Genomic DNA, 27,691 nt, shown 5'->3' with positions numbered 1-27,691 from the left:
TTCACACCTTGCAAATCTTGTATCTCCGGCTAACCGGAAGATTGCATTCAGAGATTTACTTACACACTGATAAAATCCTTAGCTGACTAAATTCTAATTTCTTACTATTCCCGCCAATACAATTTCCGATAGTATATCTTTATGGTGCTTACACCCGAACTTTATCTTTAATTACCTAATTTAAAATCTTGCAGAGCAATATCGTAATCAAAGATTTAGGTCATTAACATACATATATAGACAAGAAACTGAAGAATTACATGAGGTATACTATTCTTACGCAAAGAAAAAACAGCAATACATGGCTGCATGGAAGAAGTTGGCAACTTTAGGGAGTGGGTCTTATGCTACGGTTTATCTTAGTGCTGTGAATCTTCCAGTCCAATCAAATTGGAGGATTGTAGCTGTTAAGAGTTCGAGTCCTTTCTCTTAACATGTCTCATTAATTTAGGAGTAATTGAAAAAGAATTAAAATATTTTTATCAATGACAACTAATTTTTGTTAATCTCAGTGAAACATGTCACATATTAAACTAGTTATGTCAGAGTTTTGACTATCTATTTATTGGTTTTCACTTTTTCGTTTGTATCCTCCGATTCTACAAATTTGACGTCTCTGATTTATCTGGTCCTATTGTCAAATCCAGATGGTGAGAAACCCTTTATCCAAGAGTGCCAACAAATACCTCAGAAAATTCAGAAAATGGCCACACTCTCCTTACAAGACCTCATGGCACCACACCTTTGGTGAACAACAAGCCATGCAAATCCTCAAACAAGCAACCCTTGAAATGGGTTCTCCCCACCAACCCCAAACACAAAACCTTCACCACCCTTTTCTTCTCTCCACTCTCCTTGACTCCTTCAAAGCATATAGCACTGCCCCAACTCCAAAAGCTTACTACTTTCTCATCAAAACCCTAACAAGCACCTCCCAGTTGCAGGACATTCCTCCTGTTCTGGAACACCTTGAACACTCGGAGAAGTTTGAGACACCAGAGCTTATCTTTGTGCACCTTATTAGGTTCTATGGTCTTGCTGACAGGGTCCAAGATGCTGTTGATTTGTTTTTCAGGATCCCCAGGTTCAGGTGCACACCAACTGTTTGCTCATTGAACCTGCTTCTCTTACTGCTTTGTAGGAAGAGAGAGTGCCTCAAAATGGTTCCCCAGGCCTTGCTGAAGAGCCAGCACATGAACATTCGGGTCGAGGGATCGACGTGTCGGGTTTTGATCAAGGCCTTGTGTAGAATTAAGAGGGTGGATTATGCCGTTAAGATAATGAGTTGTATGATGGAAGATGGGTATGGTTTGGATGAAAAGATATGTTCTTTGATAATTTCATCATTGTGTGAGCAAAAGGATTTGACTAGTGTTGAGGCCTTGGTTGTTTGGAGGGATATGAGGAGACTAGGATTTTGTCCTGGGGTTATGGATTATACGAACATGATTAGGTTCTTGGTGAAGGAAGGGAGGGGTATGGCTGCTTTGGACATTATGAACCAGCAGAAAGAAGATGGAATTAAACCTGATGTTGTTTGTTATACTATGGTGTTGAGTGGGATTGTGGCAGAAGGGGAGTATGGAAAGTTGGAAGAACTGTTTGATGAAATGCTTGTTATTGGACTCGTTCCTGATGTTTATACTTACAATGTGTATGTAAATGGTTTGTGCAAGCAGAACAATGTGGATGAAGCGCTTAAGATTGTTTCTTCTATGGAGGAGTTAGGATGCAAACCAAATGTGGTTACTTACAATACTTTATTGGGTGCTTTGTGTGTGGCAGGTGACTTAGGTAAGGCAAAGGGGCTAATGAAGGAGATGGGGTGGAAGGGTGTTGGGCTCAACTTGCATACATATAGGATCTTGCTTGATGGTTTGGTTGGGAAAGGTGAGATTGGTGAAGCTTGTCTTTTGTTGGAGGAAATGTTGGAGAAGTGTTTGTTTCCTAGAGCTTCAACATTTGATAACATCATATTTCAGAGGTGCCGAAAGGGCTTGATTGCTGAAGCGATGGAAATGACCCAGAAAATTGTTGCAAAAAGTTTTGTTCCTGGGGCCAGGGCTTGGGGGTCACTGCTTAACTCGGGATCTGGCATTGGGTATTCAGAAATCACATTTTCTGGGTTGTTGGGCCCAAATTAATCTCAGTTGTCAAACTGGCCCCCAATCCTCCAATTTGATCGATACGCTATTGAAAAATACTATGTCTCCTACAATCTTTTCATGGAACTTGCTCCTTATGGTTCTCTTGGTGAATTAATTAGAAAGAGAGGAGGACTATCTGAGGATACGGTAAAAATTTACACACATATGCTTCTCAAAGGACTTCATTGTATTCATGAAAAAGGAGTGGTTCATTGTGATCTGAAACCAGACAACATTCTTCTGTTTCCAACGTGGAAGAGTGAGACATGGAATCAAGTGAAAATTGCTGATTTTGGATTGGCCAAGACTAGAGAAGAGGCAAAAGCTGAGTTTGGATTTGGAAAGATGAAATTTAGAGGCACAGCATTTTAAATGTCACCAGAATCAGTTACTGGGGTGATTGGAACTGCATTGGATATATGGTCTCTTGGGTGTATTGTAATTGAAATGATCACTGGAATGGATGCATGGAGGAACGTTGAAAGCCAAGAGGAACTAATGTTGAAGCTTGCATTACAGAAAGGGTCTGTAAAGATTTTTTGGGCAAGTGTTTTGTCAAGGATCCTACCCTCTCAGATTCAGTGCTGCAATGCTTCTCAATCACCCTTTTATTAATTCTACATATAACAATGACATGCAGACCAGTCACACCGCCTATATCTAGCCTCTTGTCAATCTGTCACTAGTTCATCCTTTTTCACATATGATCTTTTTGATTTCCTGCCACATAATTAATTAAGGCATGATATATATATATATATATATATATGTGTGTGTGTGGCAAATGGTTTATTATTGTATTCAATGTGTTTGTTGGTCACGCAATGTAGGGTTACACCAACTCTATAGATTTTTTAATTTTTATGTTGTACTTTAGTTTGTTGAAATATAAAGTAATACTGTTTAGTTTTGTTCAGTTTCAATTCTTTACTTACGTAATATGAATAGTGTTCTTTAACACCTGCACAGTTCTGATGCCTTACAGAGTAAATGTTATTATGCTGGCCACAGTTCAAAGAGTTTGGACCTAATTTTCTCATTATGAAAGTGTCGAAGCATTGCGCTATGAAAGTTCCAGAGCATAAAACTGAACAATACTACTGAGTACTTGCGTATAATCTGTCATTCTTAGGCCATACTCATCCACTTAATTTGCTAAAGCTGGTGTATCTGAAAAACAATTTCCTCCAGAATAGGCTGAAGAAAAAGAAAATAGAAAAAAGATATCCTTAGAACAGAAAGTCATAACCTCAAGAGACAAGTAGATAATTTGTACCTTTGAGCATAATGTAATGATTCATGCAGTTAGGAATGGCCTTGTGGAAGCTGAGTCACTCGATTTAGGTGCTATAGGAATCATGCGGGTCAGGAATTAGTTACAACAAATGCATGCAGGAATTAGAAAATAAAAAGTCTCTTTCTTAGATTTTTATGCAGCATTTCTTATGTTGAAATTAAAAGTTAGTGGCACTGTTCTGTTTAGTTTTTTTCTGTTTCAATTCTTTACTTGAGAGTAAATATTATCATGTAGGCCTGAACAATACTACTTAATATAATCTGTCATTCTTAGGCCTTATATTTGAACATATATTTGATACTTTCTTTCTAATGCATTAGTGAGTAAATATTATTATGTAGGTCTCACTGAAAAGAGAGCGGACTAGTTTTATTATTTGCAGAACCAGTCTCACTATGAAAAGGTGTCAGAGCCTTGCCCTGGCTCTATGCAAGTAGCAGAGGACAAAACTAAGCAACACCACTTGCATATAATCTGTCATTCTTTGGCCATACTGTTAGCTTCTTGGAATTTATCCTTTTAATTTGTTAAAGCTGAGATATCGGTAGAGTAATTTCATCCAAAATAAGCTGAAGAAAAAGAACCTTATCTTGACATAAGTTTTCTTGTCAACAGTTTGATAAACGAAACCAAACATTTTCAATCAGAATTTTACCTAATGAAGAAATTTCCCATGTGCTTGCATTTAGCGTTATCATCCCTTTAACAGTAGAATATACCAGGAATACGAAACTAATTGCTTTTTCTTTAAAAAGTTTTTTCAAAAATTGAAAAAATAATGATTTTTGTTAGATAAGTTGAACCAAACACTAAATATACATAAACCAATGGCAAGATATTAATCCCTAGTTTCTCTAACTACTAATTACCCCTAGAGAAGAACTGGTATCAGATATAAGTGCCGAGGATTTCTCTGTAGGGACACTTTGGCTCTGAGACTCAACTATATTATTTTCTCCTCTATGTTGGTAATATTGTCGCATCATCTCATATTTCTTATCATCCAATACCTCTTTTGTGTCTGACATCATCTCTTGAATAGGTGTTCTTCCTTCAAGCATGCTTACCACTGAAGACATGGTGGGCCTCAGCGATGGGGAGACTTTGGTGCATAAAAGAGCTACATTGATCATCACCATTGCCTCCCTTTTGTTGAACTCTTCACCCAACCTCTTATCCACAAACTCCATTAGACTACCTTTATCTTTCAAGACATGAACCTGGTATTGTAAAATGCAAACAAACAAACGTTTGATGATTCCAAATTCATTTCACAGTTGAAAGAGACAAGACCTAAAATTTTTGGTGCTTAGGTTTGTAGGTATATAGGAAATTTAGCGTGGAAAAGGTCTTATATTTCAGATAGATAATTAATCATAGTAGCCTTACAAAATGCAAGAAATTGATGTTGCACACTCAGGCCTTTCAATTTGAGAAACATCAACTGTATACCGTATTTCCCTTGGATGGATTCAATAGATTAAAATTAAATGAAATTTGTTGTATAGTTCAGAATGTACACAACCATGCTAGATATTCTCAAAATCAGGTTGGCATTAGTGCAGGAGAGTATAACAACAGAATTTACCCAATCAAGGAGAGAGAAGCATTCTTCTATCGGCTGGCTAACGGTGTTGCTCATACCACTAACAATTTCTAACACAACAATTCCAAAACTATAAACATCTGCCTTGTCCGTCAAATAACCATGCATTGCATACTCAGGAGCAATGTATCCACTGCAGTGTAGAAAGTTCATCAATTACATATTTAATTTTTTTCATAATCTACGACGAGTTCAATTTAAATTTTAAATTCGATAATGAGGTATTTCAGTATATGACATCTAATATTTTTCTATAGTATGATAATGTGTCCAAAATATAGCTCAAAACGGATCAATGCAAAATGGTAAAAAAGGAAATAAATGGGAACTCACTAAGTGCCAGCTATTCTGGTGCTCAAGTGGGTTTTGTCCTCGTCATTGAGCTTGGCTAAACCAAAATCAGATATCTTGGGGTTGAGATCTTTATCAAGCAATACATTAGTGGCCTTGATGTCCCTATGAACAATCTTCAATCTTGACTCTTCATGAAGGTAAGCCAAGCCTTTAGCAATACCAACACAAATCCTCTGTCTTGTTTGCCAATCCAATTTCAATTCACATTTCTCAGGGTCATCACTTTTGACTTTGATGGAAATTAGGCAACATATGAATATAAGTTACATGAACAAGATTGTCCATTATTCCAGAAAAACAAAAAAGACTTGAAAATAGAGAAAAACAATTACCAAATAAAGCACGAGCAAGACTATTGTTTTCCATGTATTCATATATCAGTAACAGTTGATCATCCTCCATACAACAGCCAAAGAGCTTAACTAAACAAGGGTGTTGCAAAGCAGAAATCAGGCCTATCTCATTAATAAATTCACGATTCCCTTGCCTTGACTTAGTAGAAAGCTGCTTAACTGCTACTACAGTGCCATCTGACAGTATGCCCTGAAATGGTATACAGTTGTTCAAAAGTTGGAAAACAGCATTTCATTAAACATTAACACAACACAATTACAACATTTCATTCAATATGATCAGGAAAAAGTGGTGAATTGTAATAGAGTATACCTTGTAAACAGGACCAAACCCTCCTTCTCCAATCTTGAAGGCTTTGTCAAAGTTATTTGTTGCTGCCTTGATTTGTCGCAGGGTAAACAAACCAGTTTGCAATTTTAAATCCTTTAGTTCTGTCAATAGAAGCCAACAAATTTAAGAGATATATTATATATTAGGAAAACAAATGGCTTCATTGGATCCACCATCCCAGTACTGTTGCTTTCTTTTAAAGGAGTTGGCAAAATGGTTAAGATTAAGATAATAGGCCAATTCAGGGAAACATTGGAAAACAATTTATGCCAGACATCCAAAAATCCATTTTTTGTGAGCAGCAGTTCTTAGGTGTTTCATGCAAAAGGTTGGTAATCAGGTTAATTGAATTCACTTCAAGGTGATTACCTCCGGGCACTGATCTTTTCCATCCTAAGAGACCTTTCCACCACAGTATACCAAATACCAAGATGATAACAACTGCTCCAGCAACCACAATTGCAACCACAACCCCTATAGATATGCTACTACCACTTTCCAATGGTTCCGATGGTGGTCTAAAGTCTGCATGATTGTTATGCAAGAGTTAATAAGTTTAGAAGCAAAAGATTATGGCAGAAAATAGAAAACCCAATAAGTACAACTCACTAGGATCAACAGATATAGCTGATATAAGAGGACCATATACTGATCCAAATGGAATGGAAGTGGTTCCTTTCCCTGCCCAATTTAATCGAATCTCCAAGGCGTTACTAGTCACAACAGCTGTGAAACTTTTAATGATTGCCTTACCAACTCCCCCTGCTTCTTTTGCAATATTGAAATCCTTAACCACCAACTTTCTCTGCAATATTGAAATTCACACAAAAATCTTTGATGGTTACCAGTGAGGAAATGTAGTAAAAAAAATTGTAGAATGCAATTTTGCATTATTATTTCATTCTTTTACTTAATTACAACTTATGATAAAATATGGTTTATATCAAAGATTCTACTAAAGTATTTGAATTTGGTAGCATGAAGTTCCCAAAGAGACTAGTGCCCACGTTGTTCAATATTTTAACATGCGGTTGAGTAGCTTAAGAAAATTATAAAAATGAGCACCTGAATGTAGATATCAAATACACGCCTTCCAAGGCTGCTATATGTTTTATCATCGGTAAACATTATTTCTGCAAAATGGAGATTTACTGTGTAGTTTCCATTTCCCAAGCAAAATCCATAATAGGTCAAAGAATTTGGAGAAACACGTGCATCCTTGTACAGTTCAACAGTGTCCACTGAAAGCTTAGTTGTATTAGTCCAAGTATAGTAGTTGCCATTGCTATCAAAGAAATGACCAGTGTTGATAAGTGCCCAGGTCGTTCCAGGGTAATGAAATCTTGCTGGTCCAGTTTCACTTGAATCATCATCATATGTCTTATTTCCACCAGAAGTTACAAGCTTTCCACCACAATTTATATAGAGAGAATACGTAGCTAGGACAAGTAGAAATTGTTTAGCAACTATTTAAAGAATTAATCAATATTGTAAACCATACTAGAAAATTATACATTAAGCTTACACTTTTACTTCCCCTTGTTCCTAACATTATAATAGAACAAAATCAGAAAAGATAGAAAAAAATGAAGTATTTTATTGATTAGTGTTGGAGATCTCAATGGTATGGCAAAATTGGTGTATATAAGCGAAAAACAATCCTTACCTTATGAGCTTGTTTTGTAAGATTAAGTTAAACTTCAAGCTACTTTTTAAAGATATATCAGAGTCTATAATAATGATTGTTGGTGAGTTTATTAGGTCATCATCGGACTACCCATAGACATCCAGTCTGATAAATTTCACATTTGAGATGTCCAGTCCTCGATCCTTGGCAGTTGGCATGAGGGAAGTGTGTTGGAGATCTCACATCAACTAATGGTATGTCTAAATTAGTATATATAAGTAAAGAACAATTCTCACTTAACAAGTTGATTTTATAAAGGTTGAGTTATGCTTCAAGCCATTTAAGAATTAGAAAAAGATTAGGGCAGAAAGAATCAGGTGATAATCAGGTGTTCGAAAGATCTGGCCTCTCAAATTCTGCAATCGGTTTTCTCTCTCTAGGATACCACATTCTAGTTTCTCTCTTATTTTTATACAGCTCCTCTCTAGACAGTTACAACCTCCCCTCTATCTAACTAACTATAAAGACATTAGTATATCATATTATAACCAGGCATATTTTGTTACATTGAATTAAGATCCCGTTAGGTCTGATTCCTGTTTTCCGTCCTATTTACTCTCCCCCAGTGGCACCTTGTCATCAAGGAGGAAATAGGAGAAAGTGTTTCGCATAGTTGCTTCTCACGTCCAAATGTTTTCACAATTTGGTAAGTTGAATCAATGAATCAATAGTTCCAAATCCCTTGAGTGCTTATAACCTATGCAGGTTGGAGGTGTAACTCATACTCTTCAGAAATCACTGAGAAAGTAGGGGAGTGTATTCCTATGTTCTTTTCAATTGGGTACTCAAGAAGGTTGGGTATTATTATTTCAAATAGAAAAAAGAGATAGGCAGATTATTCTACTGCCTCTCTCTTCGAGAGCACAAACTTTGAAATACAATTCAAAAGAGAATCACAAAAAGTATCTCACTCTCAAACTACCCTATATTTATTATCATCTCTCTCAACTAACTCCCTAAAATGGATAAAAGCATATAAATCTTAAAGATAACCTATGATAACACTACTCAAATAACATAATCCTAAACTAGGGTGTCCATAAATTACTCTTGACCTTGATTCCTAAGCAAAGTGAAACATTTTAGTGGGATGGAGCATGTGAAATCTAGATTTTAGGCTTGGCTTAGTAAAAATGGTACTTCCTACTTCATCTAATAATGAATTTATTAATAGAATTGAAAAATTGTTGCCTTGTTGGTCATTGTAATTTTAAGGCCTTCTAATCTAAGAGAAATCGCCATCCCTTGTCTTTCTTCTTGAGCAAAATAATAGGAACAGAGTATAGGTTTGATGGAAATAATGGTATTTATTTAGGAAGTAATATGTCCATACATCTCATGCTTATATGCGTTTAGTGTTCATGGATACTAGTCTCCACTCAGTCTATCAATTATCTAAAAATATGATGATATGCAGAACCTATGTACTATATTTTCTGGCATAAGAAAGCTTTTCATTCTCTTAAATCTCCCCCTCTAAATTCAACCTAGTATCAAAGCAGTATCATTCATCCTGATTTGTCCTGTCATAGTTATACTGCCACATTCCAAAATTATAGAACCATTCTACTTTTCAGCAACTTTGCTCTCTTGTTCTATGTAGCCGTTTGATCTTCCTCATTTTTTGTCACCAATACCACTGCCCATACCGTCATTTTTGTCACCACTTGTAGTAGTTTTCTCTCTGTCAAAGCAGTTTTCTCCAATTTGGAAGGCCTTTAGCATACATTTCCTGCTCCACCACCACCATTACTATCTCCATCTTTTGGTAACCTTAATCCAGCAAACCACCATTGTCACTGGAAAATTTTCCAGCAACCTTTCTTGCTGGAACCACACAATCGATTAACTTGAAGCACCAAGGCTCAGGCTTTATTTAGGATAATATTCCATTTTGTTGGCTTTCTATCAACATATTAACTTATCAATTAGGTTTAGGGCTTGTTTGAATAAACTTCTCCAAAAATACTTATAGGAGAAAAATATAAGAAAAAATGAAATTAGCTACTCTATAAGTTAAAACTTACTTATGCATAAGCTAATTTTTAGAAGCTTTCCCATACTAGCTTCTTTAAAAATTATTTTTAACTTGTGTATAAACTAATTTTAACTTCTATAAAAGTTTATTTTATTTTTCCTTCTTATATTTTTTCTCCTATAAGTATGTTTAGAGAAGTTTATCCAAAAAGGATCTTGGTATCCTACAACTTTATTTGTATAAAAATATGCAAATCTAGTATAAGGATAGTTATCCCTTTTCCACTGTATCCCTAACTAAAAAAGTTATAAATACATTAAAAACCATCAGCTCTTAATGTCAAAATAATAATTAACAATCAATACTATAGTGAAGTCCAAGATAAACAACTTACTTTTCGGACACCGAATGTTTGACAAACATGAAATATTTCCTCTGAAAAAATAAAATAAAAAAAAGGAATGTGGGTGAGGTAGGGGTAACAAATCAGCACACATCATAACCCATATAAAACTAGTTAAAATTTAGGGGGAAGGGGTTGGTAGAAGGAAAATTTTTTCATGCTCGAAAATCATGATTCTTGAGAATAAAAATTCCGGAAATTGTGATTCCTATAAATAATTAAAATGCTTAGTTGGTTATAAATGATTCTTAAGAATATTCATATATAATACTTGGGGATCAAAGATTTTAACTACATTAAATAAGTAAATAAAGGAAAAGTCACAATAAGATATTTCTTTTAACATAGGAATTTTAGATTGCACCCCCTTCCTCCGTGGGAAACAATTTTGCGAGAAAATCTATTTGAAAGACATTCCTAGGAAACAAAGTTTTATATTTTTTAAATAATAAACCAAACATGTAAAACTAGCATTCTAAACTTCAGATTACATATAAAGTAAAAACTCCCCTAATACCAAACGCTCCCTTAGCGAAAAAAAAAAAATAGAATTAAGAACTCCAAACTTACAAGTTGTTTCCATTCAAAGATGAAGCAAACAAGTTCCTGAGGCAAATGGCAAATGGTCAAGGCTCAGGTAGCTTCTTACAACTAAAACATTAAGAAAGAAAAATGAAGAGAAAAGTACAAAACTGCAAGGAATCTTACACGCTTCCCTGTTGACAACCCAGCTGCTCTATGTTGTTGATGCTAAAATTGTTATATGAGAGATCACTGTGTAAGATTCATAAAATGTGTGATTTAGAAACGAAGATCATACAACATATTTCCGACTTCATTGACTTGATTTCTCCAGAAAATTCTAAAATAGTTGATAGAAAAAATATGGACAATTTTCATCTTGATTATCCAGTTATTAAATTCACAGTGAAACTCCATTAAAGGGAATGTTTGAAAATGATTCCCTATAAATTCCTTAGGCTCTCCACCTACTATGGCTAGCTTTTGTGGTGTGGTTCTTCCAAAGTTGTGATTGATCATGTCAAAGAGTATCATTCTTTCCCTCAACAAGATGGCTACAGCTAATGATTCCAGAATGATCTTATCTCATGATACCAGCAGACTATAACCAACACATATCCATAAGATACCCATGGATCTCACTTGTATAACTATCTTCTCCTCACCCCATTATTCCCTGTCTGGTGCCAGTCCATCATCAACCATGACTTTGGAGAGCCTATAAAAAAGGAACTTTGGATAGTTCATATCACCAGCTTTGGAGCCTCCTCCTCTTCTAAACCTTCCATACCTCAGGTGCATGTGACAATTAATGCTCAAGGCTCGGGTTCATATTAAAATATCTTATGCTACTGCTCAAATATCTTTCATGTATTATGTGGTGTAAATAATAATAACAGACATCCACTCTAGTATTTATTCTTATCTTATTTACTTTTCCAGTAGGCTGTAATTCCTTCTTAATAAGTTGATTCAAAATGTTGAGTTTCCATGAGTTCAAATATTTGTTTGTACAGCAGTACTTAACAACCTTAAGCATGTTGAGAGAGGTTTGGTTCTCTGGCTATTCACATGAAGACTTTGTTGGTAGTGATAACACACTTTAGTGATCTCTATGTCTCAAAAGGAATTAGTCTTTGACAATTGGTTGGAGGATATCCTCAATGCAAACCAATAAAAAAAGAAAGCTATACATAACAAGACTAAAAGTACTGACATGCTACAGATCTAACTAAAAGTGCATTGTCATGTTTTTAGATTGTCAAGTACTACTTCCTTGTGGAGTGCTTAGATTGGAGTTTTGGCAAAGATAAAACTTATATGTATTTTGTAAGGTGTTTTTAGTGTTGTTCTCTCATTAAAATTGGAGTTTTACCTCAATAACTTTCGCAATTAAAGTCACCGTTAAATGTTGACACAGATTTCCATGATAAAACTCCAATTTTGATGGAAAAAAACACCAAAAGTACCTGATGAACTGAACCTGTGTTCTGTTCTTTTGGGAAACATTGGGTATGCTCTTGAGTTTGGAGCAATTTCTTTTAGTGAAGTTCAAAGGTTTTGGCAAGAACAAGGAAGGAGAAATTTTATAGCAGTGTGAAGTTGATTTTGCTCTTTGATGTATATCATTGAAGCAGAATGCTCAAGTGAGATTCTTTAGATCTATTATGTAAGACCCTTTAGTCTTCCTCTTGATCACCCCATTGATGGTTTCTTTATGGAAATATCTCTTTCTTATAAGAAGATAGATTGCAGGTTTCTTTAGATCTTTTTCTCTATTTAAAAGTGTGGAAGATATAAAGTCAATCATGTCTCTTTACATAATATTTTAAGCTTTTTGGGTGGTAAATCCTTAGTAAAGCTGACATCTTATCCTCCTCCTTGGTTTTATAATTTTTTAATTCATTCTAATGTTATTTCTTCTATATCGTAATAAATAAATAAATAAGTCTTATAATAACTTGTAGAATAGTGTGAAATAGTACAATGGTCTTTTTCTTGTAGTTTATACTCAAGATTGCAATAGCTGGTCTGAATTATTTTTTTTCCAAATGATTCAGTTTATCTATAAAAGAAAATGATATTTCCTACATTATGCTAGAAGAAATAAAACATTATTTGTCTTCATATTAAAAAATTTGTGTTACTCATGGATTTTATAGTACAAAGAGGCAAGGGAGAAATAGTAGTTCTGTCAAAAAGAAAAAATGAAACCACAATGAATAATACAAGTTTGAAGATACTTTTCCAATAAAATTTATTCATATGCACCCAGAGATTATTTGTCTCTAATACATATGCGACTGTTCCTTTTGTCCAATGAAAAGATTAGAGAATCCTCACTTCCTAAGGATTAAGTTAGAATTTTTATATGTATATGACACTAAATGCACCAGGTCAAAAGTTGATACATACAAAAGGAATAAAGAATTAGCGCAACTGTACCATTTAACCAGAAAATATTTAAATTGCCAAATTAATAGATCACATAGGTAGCATTTGAAAGGTAACTCACACAAAGTCAGGTTTATCTATCCACTGAGGCAGTGATCCAGTAAGAAGATTCCCATCTAAAAATCTAGTAAAACCAATATCAAGAAGTCAATTCATATAACTTAATTATTGACAGAAAAATGGTAAATAGATTAGTAAACTATATCCAAAATTATCTGGACTGTCTTCAAGGATTTATTTGGTTTTACCATACCTATATTAGTTTCAATTCAGTGACTAACATCTATGAATGACAAAAATTCTAGACACCAGTATTTCTGTCGGCTCTCTTACTCCTTAATTCCCTTCACTGCTTTTCCTATTCAGTTTTCCTTTAATATCTATTGCCTTTTCCCTCAAAAGAAAATAAAAAAATAATTATCTGATGGAAAAAATGTTTCTTTCAAAGGTTTAAATACATTATCTAAACATTCAAGGAAAATCAAATCACAGATGTATGGGTGCATTCCAAATAAAAAAGAACTACAGAGAAACCAATCAGTTAAAGTCTTTAGTTGAGCAAACAGATTCGTAGATAGCAAATTCATGCCATCATACTGTTTGCGCACCGGAAATAACTCAATTTGAACTTTTAACATTTTCAAACTAAAATTGAAGACAATCAAACGAAATAAAATAGCACAATCTAGCTACTCGGAAATGTATGAGGTTATTTTGGTTTAATCGTATAGGAAAACTAAAGAAAATTTCTTACAGAGTATCCAAGCCTTGAAAGCCATCAAAACTGATCGGAATTGGTCCACTTAATTTGTTGTAGCTAAGGTCTCTGGAAAAGAAATTATAGTCAGAATATGTTCTTTTCTAAGAGCAAAATTAAAGTAAAGAAACATTAAATATAGCTCTATAATACAGTGAATGAAACAAGTATGTTGAAGTTCTTCATCAATTCAATGAGCATAAAATACAAGAATTTTACAAAATTCTAAATATACTAAAATACCGCTAGAAAAAATATCAAGATTTATCATAGAAAAGATATATTAAAGGGAAGGAAAACAAAATCAGCACTTACAATACTTGCAAAGTAGTCAAGTTTCCAAGATACTCAGGTAAGGATCCAATAATGTTGCAACTCCTCAATATTCTGGCAACCAATTAGGCAATATTAAAGTGATAACAACACATGCATCTCCTAATTTTCTATCCTTGAAGCATTTTCTTAGTAAGGTATTAATAATCATAATCTGATCATCTGACTCACAGTATTTCCAAATTCGTCATATTATTAAGTTGTGGAAATGACGAAACAGATCCATTCAAGTCGGTAACCCTCCTGCATATCATATTTTAAACACTTAAATCACAAGATAAAAAAGCATGTTATTGAAACACTGGTTTCATTAGAAGGCAACATACTTACAGGTCAGTAAGGTTTCTCAAAATTGAAATGCCAGGAGGAATTGGCCCACTCAAACCACTCCCTTGCATTACACTGAAAATATTTTTGGAAAAAAATGGTATGGATAAGTTGAAAATATATAAAAAAAAATTAAAACAACTTATGTTCATTAAAAAAGGAGGAAAAAAATAATCACACAGTATCTCGAGATTTATCCAGCTCTGTATAAAATTGGGTATTGCTCCAGAGAATTGATTGCCACCAATACGACTGCATTGTAGGAGGGCAAGCCACAAATATAAGCTAATTATGTCAGAGTTACAAAACCAAACATAACCATTCAACTAACTTCCTAATGTGTCAGAAGAGTTGGTTCTCGATATGGTATCAAAACCTCAATAACCTAATGGTTAAGCATTTGATCCTTATCACCCCAACTCTTCCAAATAAAGTTGAATTTCATGTTAATTAAGAGATAACGCCTATGCATTGTGAGGGTCAAATAATATCTAGCACATTAAAAGCAAGAAGCTTACACGTGCTTCAATGTTGTGAGCCTAGCCAATGTTGCAGGTAACTCTCCAGTGAAATAGTTGGAGGTTAGATGCCTGAAGGGACAGCAAATAATCTATATTTAGTTTCAGAAATTAAGATCAATCAACCAAAATAAAATTGATACAGAGACTATTCATAAAATGGCTTACAGTCTTTCAATCTGAATAAGATTCCCAAGCTCTGGAGGAAGATTTCCAGATAGTTCATTGAACTCCAATACCCTGTCCACTTTAAATTAAGTTCCTCTAAACTTACACAAAACAAGAAGAAATAACAAAAAGGGTCAAACTGTAATATATATAAAATCAGAAAAGAAACTTACAAACTTTTGAGAGTGGTGATGTTTCCAAGCTCCTTTCGGATTGGACCAGTTAGACGGTTTCCATAAAAGGAACTTGCCAAATGAAAAATTGTACAATTAGATTCACCATTCATGTTTTGGGAAATAAATACAAGATAACAAATTAACAAATAAAAAATATGAAACATACAAAAATGAAAACCTATTTTCCTTAAATCTATCTTGAAGAGAATCATTTGTTTTACTTGGTAGGAATTACAATAATAACATGGTTTGAACCAAAAATCCTGTATATGCAAATCACTCTTAAAAATCTCATATCAACTAGAGATAGGAATAACTCTCACCTTATAAACCGGTATTATAAGATTAAATTAGGCTCTAAATTTCACTTTCTTAAGAATCTCAACCCCTATCACCAAGTCGATGCTAGTGATTGTCCTAAAGAGAATCTAATTAAATACTATTTATTTTAGAATGATTTAGATTGGGCCATTGATGCTCGAGGAAGCAAACTTAACAGTGCATGTGTGCAACCAAAGGAAAAAGAGTAATCAATTACATGTTGACAAGGTTTAAGGTTCCCAATTGTTTAGGAATTGTACCATTAAGGTAGTTGAGGGTGAAGTCACTGCAACAAAAAGAAAGAATTAATGAATCAAATAAGTGAATGAAAGTATAGATTATAACAGTGAGATTGCAAGAAACATACATTTCTTGGAGATAAGGCAACCTGACAAGCTCCAGTGGGACAGTACCCGAAAGATTTTGTGCTTTTAAAACGCTGTATAACCATTAAAAACCATGAATTTGTCAATGCAGATTACAGAAGTCGATGAACCTGACCAGTACTCTTTTTTTACTGTCCCGTCCCGTTCCCGTTCCCAAATCCCATACTCATATCCGACATGTATGAAATTTGTATTCGTATGTCTATATCCATCAGATATGAAATTTGTGTCCCCATTCCTATTTCTATCGGATATCATGTATACAGGTCTCATATCCGATATATCTATATCCATTCAAAAAAGTAATAAAATATTTAAGAAAAATAAAAAAAATAAAATTTTAACATATAATAATAATTACAAAATTATATAATTAAATTTTATTTAACAGAAATTTAAAATAAACTAAAAACTACATAAATATCAAGTAAATCTTTTAAAAAAATTAAATTTTTAGAAATCAAAAATAGATATAGATATGAGTACGGGAACGGGTATATATATATATAATATTATATATATATATATAAAGGAGGGTTTAAACGATACCAGTGTAACTTTTACTAAGTGTTACACCACTCAATAATTTTAAATTAAATGTGAATTTTGTAAATTCAATTGTTAGATTAAAAGTTCTTTACTCTTAGATCATATATACAAAATTTTATATTAATCCAAGATGATTTGATACTTCAGTCTTATAAAACAAAATTGACGTAATATATTTATTTCAAAATATACTAAAATATAAACACTTTGATTACTCTCAAATTGTTGTTCAATTTTAACAAAATTTGATATACACATATAAAGTGATATGAATTTTCAATCTAAGGGTTAGATTTACAAAATTCACATTTAATTTAAAATTATTCAACGGTGAAACACTTAATAAAAGTTACACTAGTATTATTTGAACCTTCTTTATATATATATATATCCACCCTCTACGCGGTTTGATGTCTCATATATTACTCATACTCGGATTCATACCTAATCAAATAAGAGATTTCCTGTTAAAGAATGACTTATATGTTTTTTTACCTAAAATTTAAAGGATATATGTGGAATTTCCGAAATTTTTGTTTATTACATTAAATTAAAAAAAGTATCACGTTCTACTATTGCATGAAATATAAAATATGAGTATTTATTGACGCTCCCCTGTTTTTCTGTTGACCTGACGCTGTTAAGATTAATAATACCATTATCACGGTTGGTTCGATATCATTTTCAATTTATGATTTTTTATACATATTTTAATTTATGAATTTGCTTTGATTTTGACACGAAGAGATACTACTTTTCACTTTTCGAACGCAAACATATTTTATAAATTATAACTAGTATTTAGTTTTAGTCAACACGTTTTTCTGTAAGCCTTTTATTTTTAACGAAGAAAATTCTGTAAGCTATTCGCCACTTCTTTTGAACTCTGAATATTTATCATCTAACATACTGGTTGAAACATTTAGGTGAGTAAGACTAATAAAATTATTCGAACTCGAGACAGAGAGAGAGACTTACATGGCAACGACATGACAAACAGTGTGATTGAGAAAGGAACAATTGCAAGTGACACCATTTTGTGTTTGTGAACCTTGCAATTGAAAGGACCATGTCCAATTACTCTTTCCACTACATGGATCTACGCTGAAGTCCCAATTCTTCTTCCCAATTATGTTTCCTATGTCTCTCAGAGCTTTCACTAATCACACAAGTACAAATATACAATTATTTATCAACTCCATCAACTACATATATAACCAAACTCCAACACAAATCAAAGCAAGAAGAAGACTAATTCACAAAGATGGTGTAAATTAAAGTATTTTTTTGAGAGTTTTTTTACTTGATAACACTTATATCTTATATTAAAATGAGCTCCAAGTATATCATTACTACCTTCATCTTGTGGCAAAGTGGCTCCAAAAGCAAACGGAGTGAAGCAAAGAGGGAGAAGGAAAAGAAGAGGAAAACCAGAGAAAGCACCCATCATTATTTTCTATGGGACAAGAATAGTAATTTAAAGAGGGTAAGGTAGTACAAATAGAGATGGGTGGTGTGTATATTGCATATATTATATGGTAAACTTTTAGTACTAGCTAGTATTAAAGTCATGGGGACATGGCCAGTAGGAAGAGTTGAACACGCAACGCAAGGGACAAAACAGGTTAACGAATGAAGATTTTTTGCTTTTATCAAAAATGAAAAAGTAAATATGCTTTTTGCCATTATTGAATTTCTCGAAGATTAAATTGCCAGGAGTTCTAAGGTATTTTATATATATATATATATATATATATATATAAAAGAATGGAATACCAGTACCAAAAAAATTTACTTGGTATTGAAAAAACAATCTCAGATAAAAGGACCAAACATGAATTACATACATTGTTTAATATTATATACATGTTATAAAGAGGATAATGGGATAAGTAGCCTTCTTTAATCTCCACTTTTAGTGAATTATTATATCTCTTAAATATAAGAAAAATATATTCCTTTTAAATAATTACACTTAACCTTCTAATATTTTGTCTATAACTATTAGAGACATGAATTATAAAGAGAATATTGAGATAAGTAATCATTTTTTATCTCCAATTTTTAGTAGATTATTATATCTTTTAGATATAAAAAAAAACTTATATTCTTTTAGAATAATTACACGCAACCTTCTAATATTTTGTCTATATGTAACTATTAGAGGTATGAAGTATTTATATCTCTTTAGTTTCTATAAAATAAATATTAATTAGAAAATACAAAGAGAAAATAATATTTAAGTTTTTATATTATTATGTAGTTACAAATTAATATATATAATAAATTTTTTAATTTTTACAAAAATAACTTAAATTTTTTTATAATAATCTGTTTACTTTTATTACTAAGTAGTTGAAGCTATAATTTTTTTCTTCCACATACATGTTTATGAAACTGAAATATAAAATTCATTTTAACAAATCAATTTTATAGATATATATTATATTGTAGGAGATCTTACATCGATTTGTGAAATGATTATCTTTTGGACTCATATATAATTAAAAAAATATTTAAATTCACATATATTATGAAAATTAATTAATTTTATTAAATTTTATTGATTTCTAAAGGCTAAACTTTACTTTCTAAGCTAGTTTTAGTAATATTTATTGGAAATAGTAATCATATTTAATTTAAGCGATATTTTTTAAATGAGTGATCAAGTTAATTAGAATTTGTTTATATAATTCTAAATATTTTTTCGTTTATGTATGAGTCCAGAGAGAATATAATATTATACATGTTCTTACCGGAGATCAGTTATAGGGGACGATCTGCTGGGCAAGATTGGTGAGCCTCCTTCGCTGGGTACGTCGACTGTTTCGAAGTGGAGGTGGTACTTGCAAAAGAGACTCTGATGCTAAAGTTAGTATATGTGGGTGTATGGGTCTCATATATATAATGCACGTACCTTGGTAGGAATTAGGGTTTATCTTGGCCTTGTGCCTGAGGTCGGTTATGACCCGTTCAGATAGTGGGCCTTTGTTTTGGTCGATGTCTCATAGCGCTCAACCGATGTCATCTAGCGCTTCAGTGTCGAGCTCAAGCTCGATTCCGCAGTACAAATAGTACAATACATAAGTAAAGAATAATTCACACGTTAGTTTTGTAAAATTGAGTTAGACTCATAAGTCATAACTCACTTTTTTAAAATGATATCGACTCAAAATGTTCAATTTTCAATTTGAGAAGTATGTGGTGGAAATCTCATATTGATTAGTTAGATAGTTATAATATTGCATATAAATGAATAATGATCTTTACTTTCTAAACAAGTTTTGTAGAGTTGAAATAGGTTAATATTCTACTTTCTTAAGATATACCTAAAAAAATGCTTTCATACTGATGCATTTTGTTTGGTTGATTGACCAATTTGGAGCACTTTTAAAAACTATTTACGTAAATGGGATTGTTTTGAAACTATTTACACCTTTGAGGCATTTTACAACGGTGTCGCTATGGGCCATAGCAACACCAGTGCCACGTGGTTTTTTTTGGGTAATTAAGGACGGTGTGTGCTGCCTGACCGTTATTTTTACACCTTAACCTAAGTGAGATGTTTCTTACTCCCCTATTTGTTCTATGTGTGTCTTCTACTGTGTTGCAGATGACCATCAACATGAGGATGTTGGTGATGAAGCTTATGCTTCAATTGGATGTGCTCTGATAGGATATGTGATATCGAGACATAGTTAGGATTAACTTAGAATGCTACTTTTTTTAAATTGATTAGAAGGCCTTAATTTTATCCTTTTGTAATTTCCACATTAGACTATGATTTATGTTTTATGCATGTGAGCACTTTACCCTTATGTGGTTAGAGACTTAGATTTTATTTATGAAGATTTTTATTTATTGTATAATTATGTATGTGGGGTAAAGGGTGTCACATCACGCAACTCCTTGTTGGTCTGAACCCTTCATTGATCAAAACCCTCCATGAGTAACCCTTTTTGAGATATTCGATCAAAGATTGACCCCACAGTTGACCCCACAAATCAACACAAAACTTTTCAGCGTGTCTTGACGTCACTTGCACATTTTTTCTGGAAAACTTCCCAGAAGGTCACCCATCCCTAAATTACCTATGGATAAATCCGTGGGTAATTGTTGATAATGTTTTTAAAAAATCATTTCAAAATTATATTAAATAACACCCTTATTTAGTGCAACATCTCTCATATCTGATCTTTCAGCAACTCCACTCCATGACACTTCACACAACTCCTTGTTGGTCAAAACCCTTCATCGATCAAAACCCTCCATGAGTAACCCTTTTTGAGATATTCGATCAAAGATTGACCCCACAAATCAACACAAGACTTTTCAGCGTGCCTCGTTGTTACTCGCACATTTTTCTGGAAAACTTCCCAAAAGGTCACACATCCCTAAATTACTCAATGTCAAGCACACTTAACTGTGAAGTTTTTAAGAAATATAATAGGCTACCATAGAGTAGATGCATCTCATTGGTCTAAATAGTATAAATTAGTTCCTTTAAGTCATCGTCAACTATACAATATCATATTTGTACAATCTTTGGATCTTTCTCATTCTAATATATTTCACAAATTATAATATAATATAATACTATAATTTTTATATAAATTAAAAAATACTAATATTTTAGTCAGTGTATTTCACAAGTTACATTTTTATTCTATATAATTAAAAATTTTATTAAATTATATATAAAATAAATATTATAGTTAAATCATTAAATCATATTTAAAATTTATATAAATATATATTAAATTAAAATTAGTAACTAATTAAAGAAAAATTAACTTCTATATATGTAACGTAGTACGTTAGGTGATTCAGTAGCCTAGAACGGGTCGTTCCCAAACTGGAACGGGTCGTTCCAAATTACTGAATTGACCTATAAAATGTAGTTGAGAACGGGCCATTTTGGAGGGAGAACGGGCCATTCCAAACCCCAAAACGGGCCGTTCCGGAGGGAGTACGGGCCATTATGGATTTGGAACAGGTCGTTTTGGCCACTCCTGAACTTCTATAAATAGGGTTTGGGTGGTTGAGGAGAAGAGGAGGCTTTTAGAGAGAAGTTTTAGAGAGAATGACTCTAGATTAAGAAGCTTGCTTTGGGAGGATTGAAGTTCCGGGTTGAGCTTCGGAAGAGAATTCTACTTCTTCTCAATTATTGGCTATTTTGAGCCAATCTTCAGGTGAGGGAAGCTAGAATGTAGGTTGTTTAATTTCAGGATAGTTAGGGAAGCTTTATGCATGGTGTTCTTTTGTTGAAATAGTTGAGTTGTTGGGTGCTTAAGTTGATTTATGTTGTTTATGTGTAAGTTGACATGATAGATGAATTTTAAATATGTTGTATATTGTTGAAGTTGTTTATGAAGTTGTTAAGTTGCATTAAGTTGATATTGTAATGACTATGAGGCAGCTAGACCGGTAGTCTCTCAAGATGGGAGAGATTTAGTAGAGTTCAGGAGACATTAGCCTCCTCAGTTCAAGGGGGGCTTCAAATCCTGATGTGCCAGATTAGTGGTTGTGTGAGATGGAGGAGATCTTCATTCTTTTGTGATCTTCTGAGGAGAGGAAGTTGGCCTATGCAATTTACATGCTGGCAGGCGAGGCTGAGTATTGGTGGAGAGGCACCAGGCAGATGATGGGGAGCAGAGGTGTGGTTGTAGATTGGGATTGCTTCAAGAGAGTTTTCTTGGAGAAGTATTTTCTGGACAGCGTTAGATATGCTAAGGAGACGGTGTTCATGAGATTGCAGCAGGGGAGCCTATCTGTATCAGAGTATGCTATGAGGTTTGAGCATTTGGCTCGTTTCTACTCTCAAGCCATATCTGAGGCTTAGAGATGTAGGAAGTTTGAAGAGGGGTTGAGGCATGAGCTGAAGAAGGTCATAGTCCCTATGTCCATAGAGGAGTTTCCTACCTTTGTTGAGAAGGCAAAGATTATTGAGAGATTGGAGGGTGGTAGTAACAGCAGCAAGGCTGCTAGAGTTCAAGAAGGATCATCTAGATCTAGGAAGGGAGACCAGCAAAGGGGACCCTATGATAGACCTGTTCAATCTTAGAAAGGTGCTGTCATTAGGGGCCCTCGTCCTGCTACTCCTTAGAGTGGAGCACCATCCATGCGATGCTATAGATGTGGAGGAGCACAGGTGGTTAAGATTGTTTCCATCCGGGGAATGTTTGTTTCAGATGTGGCAGGCCAGGCCACCTTTCCAGAGATTGTTAGATGCCATTGACTCCATCTGGGAGTGCTTTGAGGCCACCTAGGCCTACAACTGTAGGGATATTTTCACTTTATCAAGTGTAGAGGCTTCCACTTCATCAGATTTGGTGAAGAGGAAGGGGAAGGCAGCAGGTGAGGATGTTTTGTTCCTGTTTGATTCCGGTGCCACACATTCATTTTTTCTGTTGATTGTGTGGGAAGATTGGGTTTGTCAGTGTCTGCATTGCATGTTGATTGGTATGTGTCTACTCTGGCTTCAGTTTTGTGGTGACCTCGGAGATACGTGTGAGATGCCCGATAAAGGTGTTTGGTGGGAGGTTATGGGTGAACCTGATTATGTTGCCTATAGTGGATATCGACATAATCTTAAGGATGGATTGGTTATCTGCCCATCACATCCTTATAGATTGTGCTCGGAGAGTTGGTATTTTCTTAGTTGGAAGATGAGATGTTGTTGCCAGCGGGTCAGGCTGAGCAGTTGATGAGAGATGGAGCTGAGTGCTTCATGTTGTTTGCCATTTTGAATGTTGAGACAAAGAGGGCCATCACTTGGATTGTGATTGTCAATGAGTTTCCTGAGGTGTTTCCTAGATGATGTGCTGGGATTGCCACCTATGCATGATGTTGAGCTTAGCATTGATCTGGTACCAGGTGTAGGACCAGTATTAGTGGCTTCTTGTAGGATGGCTTCAGTTGAATTGGTAGAGCTGAAGAGACAGATCAAGAATTGGTTGGAGAAACAGATGGTAATTAGTGAAGAAGGATGGTGGGGCCTGTTTGTGTGTTGATTATCGGCAACTAAATAAGTTGACGATAAGGACTGAGTATGTAGTGATGCCTTTTGGTGTCACTAATGCTCCGTAAGTGTTCATGGATTACATGAACAGGATTTTCAGGTCATTCTTGGACAGGTTTGTGGTGGTCTTATTGATGATATTTTGGTGTATTCTAGATCTTTGGAGGATCACCGGGAGCATCTAAGTTTGATTTTAGAGGTGTTGAAGGAGAGGCAGTTGTATGCCAAGCTGTCCAAGTGTGAGTTTCGGTTGTCTGAGGTGAGATTTTTGGGGCATGTGATATCGGTAGAAGGGGATTGCAGTGGATCTAGCCAAAGTGGAGGCTATGATTCAGTGGGTGCGTCTGAGGACTACTACGGAGATTAGCAGTCTTGTTGAGTTAGTAGGTTACTATCAGAGGTTCATAGAGGGTTTCTCTCGAATAGTAATGCCTTTGACTCAACTGACTCAGAAAGATCAGCCTTTTGTTTGGATAGACGCTTGTGAGCAGAGTTTTCAAGAATTAAAGGGGTGATTGACTACTTCTCCAATTTTGGTATTACCTGACACTAGTGAGCATTTTAATGTGTTATGTGATGCTTCTCACTGGGGGTTGGGTTGTGTGTTGATGCAGGGAGGGAGAGATGTGACATATGCTTCGAGGCAACCTAAGACCCATGAGAGGAACTATCCCACTTATGATTTGGAGCTTGCAGCTGTGGTGTTTACCTTGAAGTTGTGGAGGCACTATCTGTATGGTGCGAGATTCAGTGATCACAAGAGTTTGAAGTACCTGTTTGATCGGAAGGAGTTGAATGAGGCAGAGGAGATGGATGGAATTCCTAAAAGACTTTGATTTCCAGTTGATATATTATCCTGGGAAGGCGAGTGTGGTAGCAGATGTATTGATTAGGAAATCTATTCATATGTCGACTATGATGATTAGGGAGTTGGAATTGATTGAGTAGTTCAGAGATTTGAGACTAGAGGTTGAGGTTGTTCAATATCACATTAGTTGTGGTATGATCACCATAACTAATGAGTTCTTGAGACAGGTGGGAACTAAGCAATTACAGGATCTAGAGTTGTTAAGGATTTTGGGATTTCTTGGTACCGAGAGGGCAGCTGGTTTTGAGCTTAGTGCTGATGGAGATTCTCGAGTAGGAGTGTGATAGTGTCACTAAGGACTTTGTGGTTGGGTTGCCTAGGACAGCTAGGAACAATGACTCTATCTGGGTGATTGTTGATAGGTTGACAAAGTGTGCGCACTTTCTTCTTGTCAAGAGGTGGTCGTTGGAAGGGCTTGCACAGTTGTATATCAGGGAGATAGTACGGTTGCATGGAGTGCCTTCTAGTATTATTTCTAACAAAGATCCAAGGATTTACTTCTAGGTTGGCAGACTCTACATCACGCTTTGGGGACGAGGTTGAGGTTGAGGTTGAGCTCCGCTTATCATCCACAGACAGATGGTCATTCAGAGAGGATCTCTTGAGAGTTTGTGTGTTGGATCATCTGGGTAGCTGGGAGGAGGTGTTACCATTGGGAGAGTTCACCTACAATAACAGTTATCACTTGAGTATTGGCATGACAACTTTTGAGGCTTTGTATGGCAGGAGGTGTAGGACTCCATTATGTTAGTATTAAGAGGGTGAGTCAGTAGTGGTTGGTCCAGAGTTAGTTCTTTAGACTACTGAGATGGTGAGATAAATTCAGGAAAGGTTGAGGGCTACCCAGAGTCGACAAAAGTCCTAGTTGATAGGAGGATGAGACCTCTAGAGTTTGAAGAGGGAGAGCATGTGTTTCACGTTTCACAGTTGAGGAATTGAGGAAGTACATCAGAGACTTGAGTCAAGTGGTAGAGATGGATGAGGTGAAAGTTAGAGAGAACTTGACCTATGAGGAGACCGGTAGCTGTAGTTGATCACAAGTTAAAGGAGCTTCGTGGAAAGTCCATCAACTTGGTGAAGATTCTTTGGGATGCAGCTACTGGTGAGGCTACCTGGGAGGTGGAGAGTCAGTTCAAGGAACAATATCCATTCCTTTTTTTAGGTAAGCCTATTTTCGGGGATGAAAAATTCCTGTTTGTTGGAGGGTATTGTAACGTAGTAGGTTAGGTGATTCAGTAGCCCAGAACAGGCCGTTCCTAAACTAGAACGGGCTGTTCCAAATTACTGAATTGACCTATAAAATGTAGTTGAGAACGGGCTGTTCTGGAGGGATAACAGGCCGTTCCAAACCCAAAAACGGGCCGTTCTGGAGGGAGTAGGGGCCGTTTCAGAGGGAGTGCGGGCCGTTCTAGTTTCAAAACAGGTCATTCTGCATGTGATTTTTGTATGTGATGAGGGGGTGCAGAACGGGTCGTTTTGGATTCAGAACAGGTCGTTCTGGTCACTCCTGAACTTCTATAAATAGGGGTTGGGTGGTTGAGGAGAAGATGAGGTTTTTAGAGAGAAGTTTTAGAGAGAAGGACTCTGGATTAGGAAGCTTGCTTTGGGAGGATTGAAGTTCCGGGTTGAGCTTCGGAAGGGAATTCTACTTCTTCTCAGTTATTGGCTATTTTGAGCCAATCTTCAGGTGAGGGAAGCTAAAATGTAGGTTGTTTAATTTCAGGAGAGTTAGGGAAGCTTTATGCATGGTGTTCTTTTGTTGAAATAGTTTAGTTGTTGGGTGCTTAAATTGATTTATGCTGTTTATGTGTAAGTTGACATGAAAGATGAATTTTAAATATGTTGTATATTGCTAAAGTTGTTTATGAAGTTGTTAAGTTGCATTAAGTTGATATTGTAATGACTATAGTTGTTTAATTAAGTTGTTTGCATGTTGTTAAAATTATTAAAGTTGCATAGTTGTATGATTGAATAAGAAGTTGTCAAGCTAGTATATAATGCCTATTGTTGTATTGTTGTTAAGATGTCTATTGCTGAAAAGTTGTATGTTGTTTAAGTTGTTAAGCTGATTAAGTTGATATGATGAGTTGTTGATCACTAGGACTAGGGGAGATGTTTTCAAAGTTGCTCATCCCATTGTGTGATTGAGATAGTTGCTCTAAGAGCCCAATTTGTTGAAAAACCTTCATTGGGAAGTTGTCCCTTGGAGTAGACGTTGTGTTGTTTTCCTCTAAGACTTAATTGATCCTGTGTGTGGGTAAGGTCAAGGCACATGTGTACAAAGCGAGCACGGTTAGGGGCCAGGCCGAGCTATACCGATTACAAGCAGCCATATGTTTATTGTTGTAAAGTTTAAAAGTTGGGGACATATGGTGAAGATATATGTCCTATGTTGAGATACATAGTACTAAGGTGATAAGTTGAAAGTTGTTTTAAAGTTAAATCCCTTAGTACTGTGTGGGCGACATAGAAATAGTCGATCCATGTCATGGTTGAATGACCAATTTAAGTAAGGTATCTAGTTAGAGATATAGTCTTTGACTAGGTACTGGAGGGTGTGTGGTACTTGGAGGACAGTAGGTGGGCTAACTCCACATGTGGATTGGTGGTGCTAGCCTAGGCCGTGGTAGGCTCATACTCAAACCCTTCTGTCCTAATAGTAGTACTGGACCTCCGAGTCTAAGTGACACACTTGAGAAATTGATTATTGTTGTCTATACCTGGTTCTCTTTGGAGTTCCTAACGTTGTTTTATACCTGACCTGGTTGAGATAGGTCAAATGCTGGATTCGGTAGGGTTTATGCCACCTAGACTGCTTAACCTCAGTTGTTGGAGATCTCCCAATTGTACATGCATGACGACACATTAAATATTAAGTTGTATATTGTTGTTGTTGTTGTATTAAAGTTGTTTCTAAGTTGTATGAATGAGTTAGGTTTTCATGTTGAGCTGTATGGTTGTTTTGTAATGATGATTGATATGCATTAATATTTGTCATGAGATACATTTATTACATGATTGTTAATATGATGAAGTGTGTGGTGTTTAGCTTCATGATTGATGGATTGTATGTTATACATGAGTAGTATTGGATAGAGTATGGTGTGACTCTATGAACATGATTGATAGTTGGAT

At 35.0% G+C, this 27,691-nt stretch overlaps 2 protein-coding genes across 3 annotated transcripts; one reads left to right on the top strand and one right to left on the bottom strand.

The window, feature by feature from the left end:
• Window positions 1-289: 289 nt before the first annotated feature.
• LOC109798363 (pentatricopeptide repeat-containing protein At2g38420, mitochondrial-like) lies at window positions 290-3,040 on the top strand. Its single transcript, XM_083062952.1, has one exon. The coding sequence runs from the start codon at window positions 648-650 to the stop codon at window positions 2,142-2,144; it is 1,497 nt and encodes a 498-aa protein (XP_082919078.1). The 5' UTR covers window positions 290-647; the 3' UTR covers window positions 2,145-3,040.
• A 1,144-nt stretch (window positions 3,041-4,184) lies between these two features.
• Window positions 4,185-18,177, bottom strand: LOC109798364 (putative leucine-rich repeat receptor-like serine/threonine-protein kinase At3g14840). Of its 2 annotated transcripts, none has more exons than XM_083062950.1 (24): window positions 18,024-18,177; window positions 17,646-17,826; window positions 16,100-16,171; window positions 15,950-16,018; window positions 15,409-15,480; window positions 15,236-15,307; window positions 15,068-15,139; window positions 14,730-14,801; window positions 14,553-14,624; window positions 14,394-14,465; window positions 14,205-14,276; window positions 13,887-13,958; window positions 13,194-13,256; window positions 10,865-10,930; window positions 10,727-10,762; window positions 10,148-10,188; window positions 7,154-7,527; window positions 6,698-6,893; window positions 6,458-6,613; window positions 6,071-6,189; window positions 5,737-5,947; window positions 5,384-5,633; window positions 5,033-5,183; window positions 4,185-4,664 (listed from the first exon to the last, which is right to left on the bottom strand). In XM_083062950.1, exons 1-24 carry the CDS (start codon window positions 18,115-18,117, stop codon window positions 4,299-4,301), a joined length of 3,021 nt encoding a protein of 1,006 aa, XP_082919076.1. In that variant the 5' UTR covers window positions 18,118-18,177; the 3' UTR covers window positions 4,185-4,298. The 2 variants fall into 2 exon arrangements, with proteins under 2 accessions (XP_082919076.1, XP_082919077.1); XM_083062951.1 differs by having other exon boundaries at window positions 10,865-10,906.
• Between the last annotated feature and the right edge of the window lie 9,514 nt (window positions 18,178-27,691).

This window comes from Cajanus cajan, chromosome 8 (assembly GCF_000230855.2).
Source record: "Cajanus cajan strain Asha chromosome 8, NIPB_CcT2T_4, whole genome shotgun sequence".
NCBI classification, from domain to species: Eukaryota; Viridiplantae; Streptophyta; class Magnoliopsida; order Fabales; family Fabaceae; genus Cajanus; species Cajanus cajan.
Note: the sequence above shows the minus strand (reverse complement) of the source record. Positions and strands in the feature narration are given on the sequence as shown.

Excerpts from the sequence above, each read along its gene's own strand:
- LOC109798363 (XM_083062952.1), top strand. The coding sequence starts at position 648 with ATGGTGAGAAACCCTTTATCCAAGAGTGCCAACAAATACCTCAGAAAA.
- LOC109798364 (XM_083062950.1), bottom strand. The coding sequence starts at position 18,117 with ATGATGGGTGCTTTCTCTGGTTTTCCTCTTCTTTTCCTTCTCCCTCTT. Across the intron at positions 14,277-14,393 it reads ATGACGAATTTGGAAATACT|AATATTGAGGAGTTGCAACA; the intron begins GTGAGTCAGATG and ends ATTGGTTGCCAG. Across the intron at positions 6,190-6,457 it reads GAAAAGATCAGTGCCCGGAG|AACTAAAGGATTTAAAATTG; the intron begins GTAATCACCTTG and ends TTCTATTGACAG.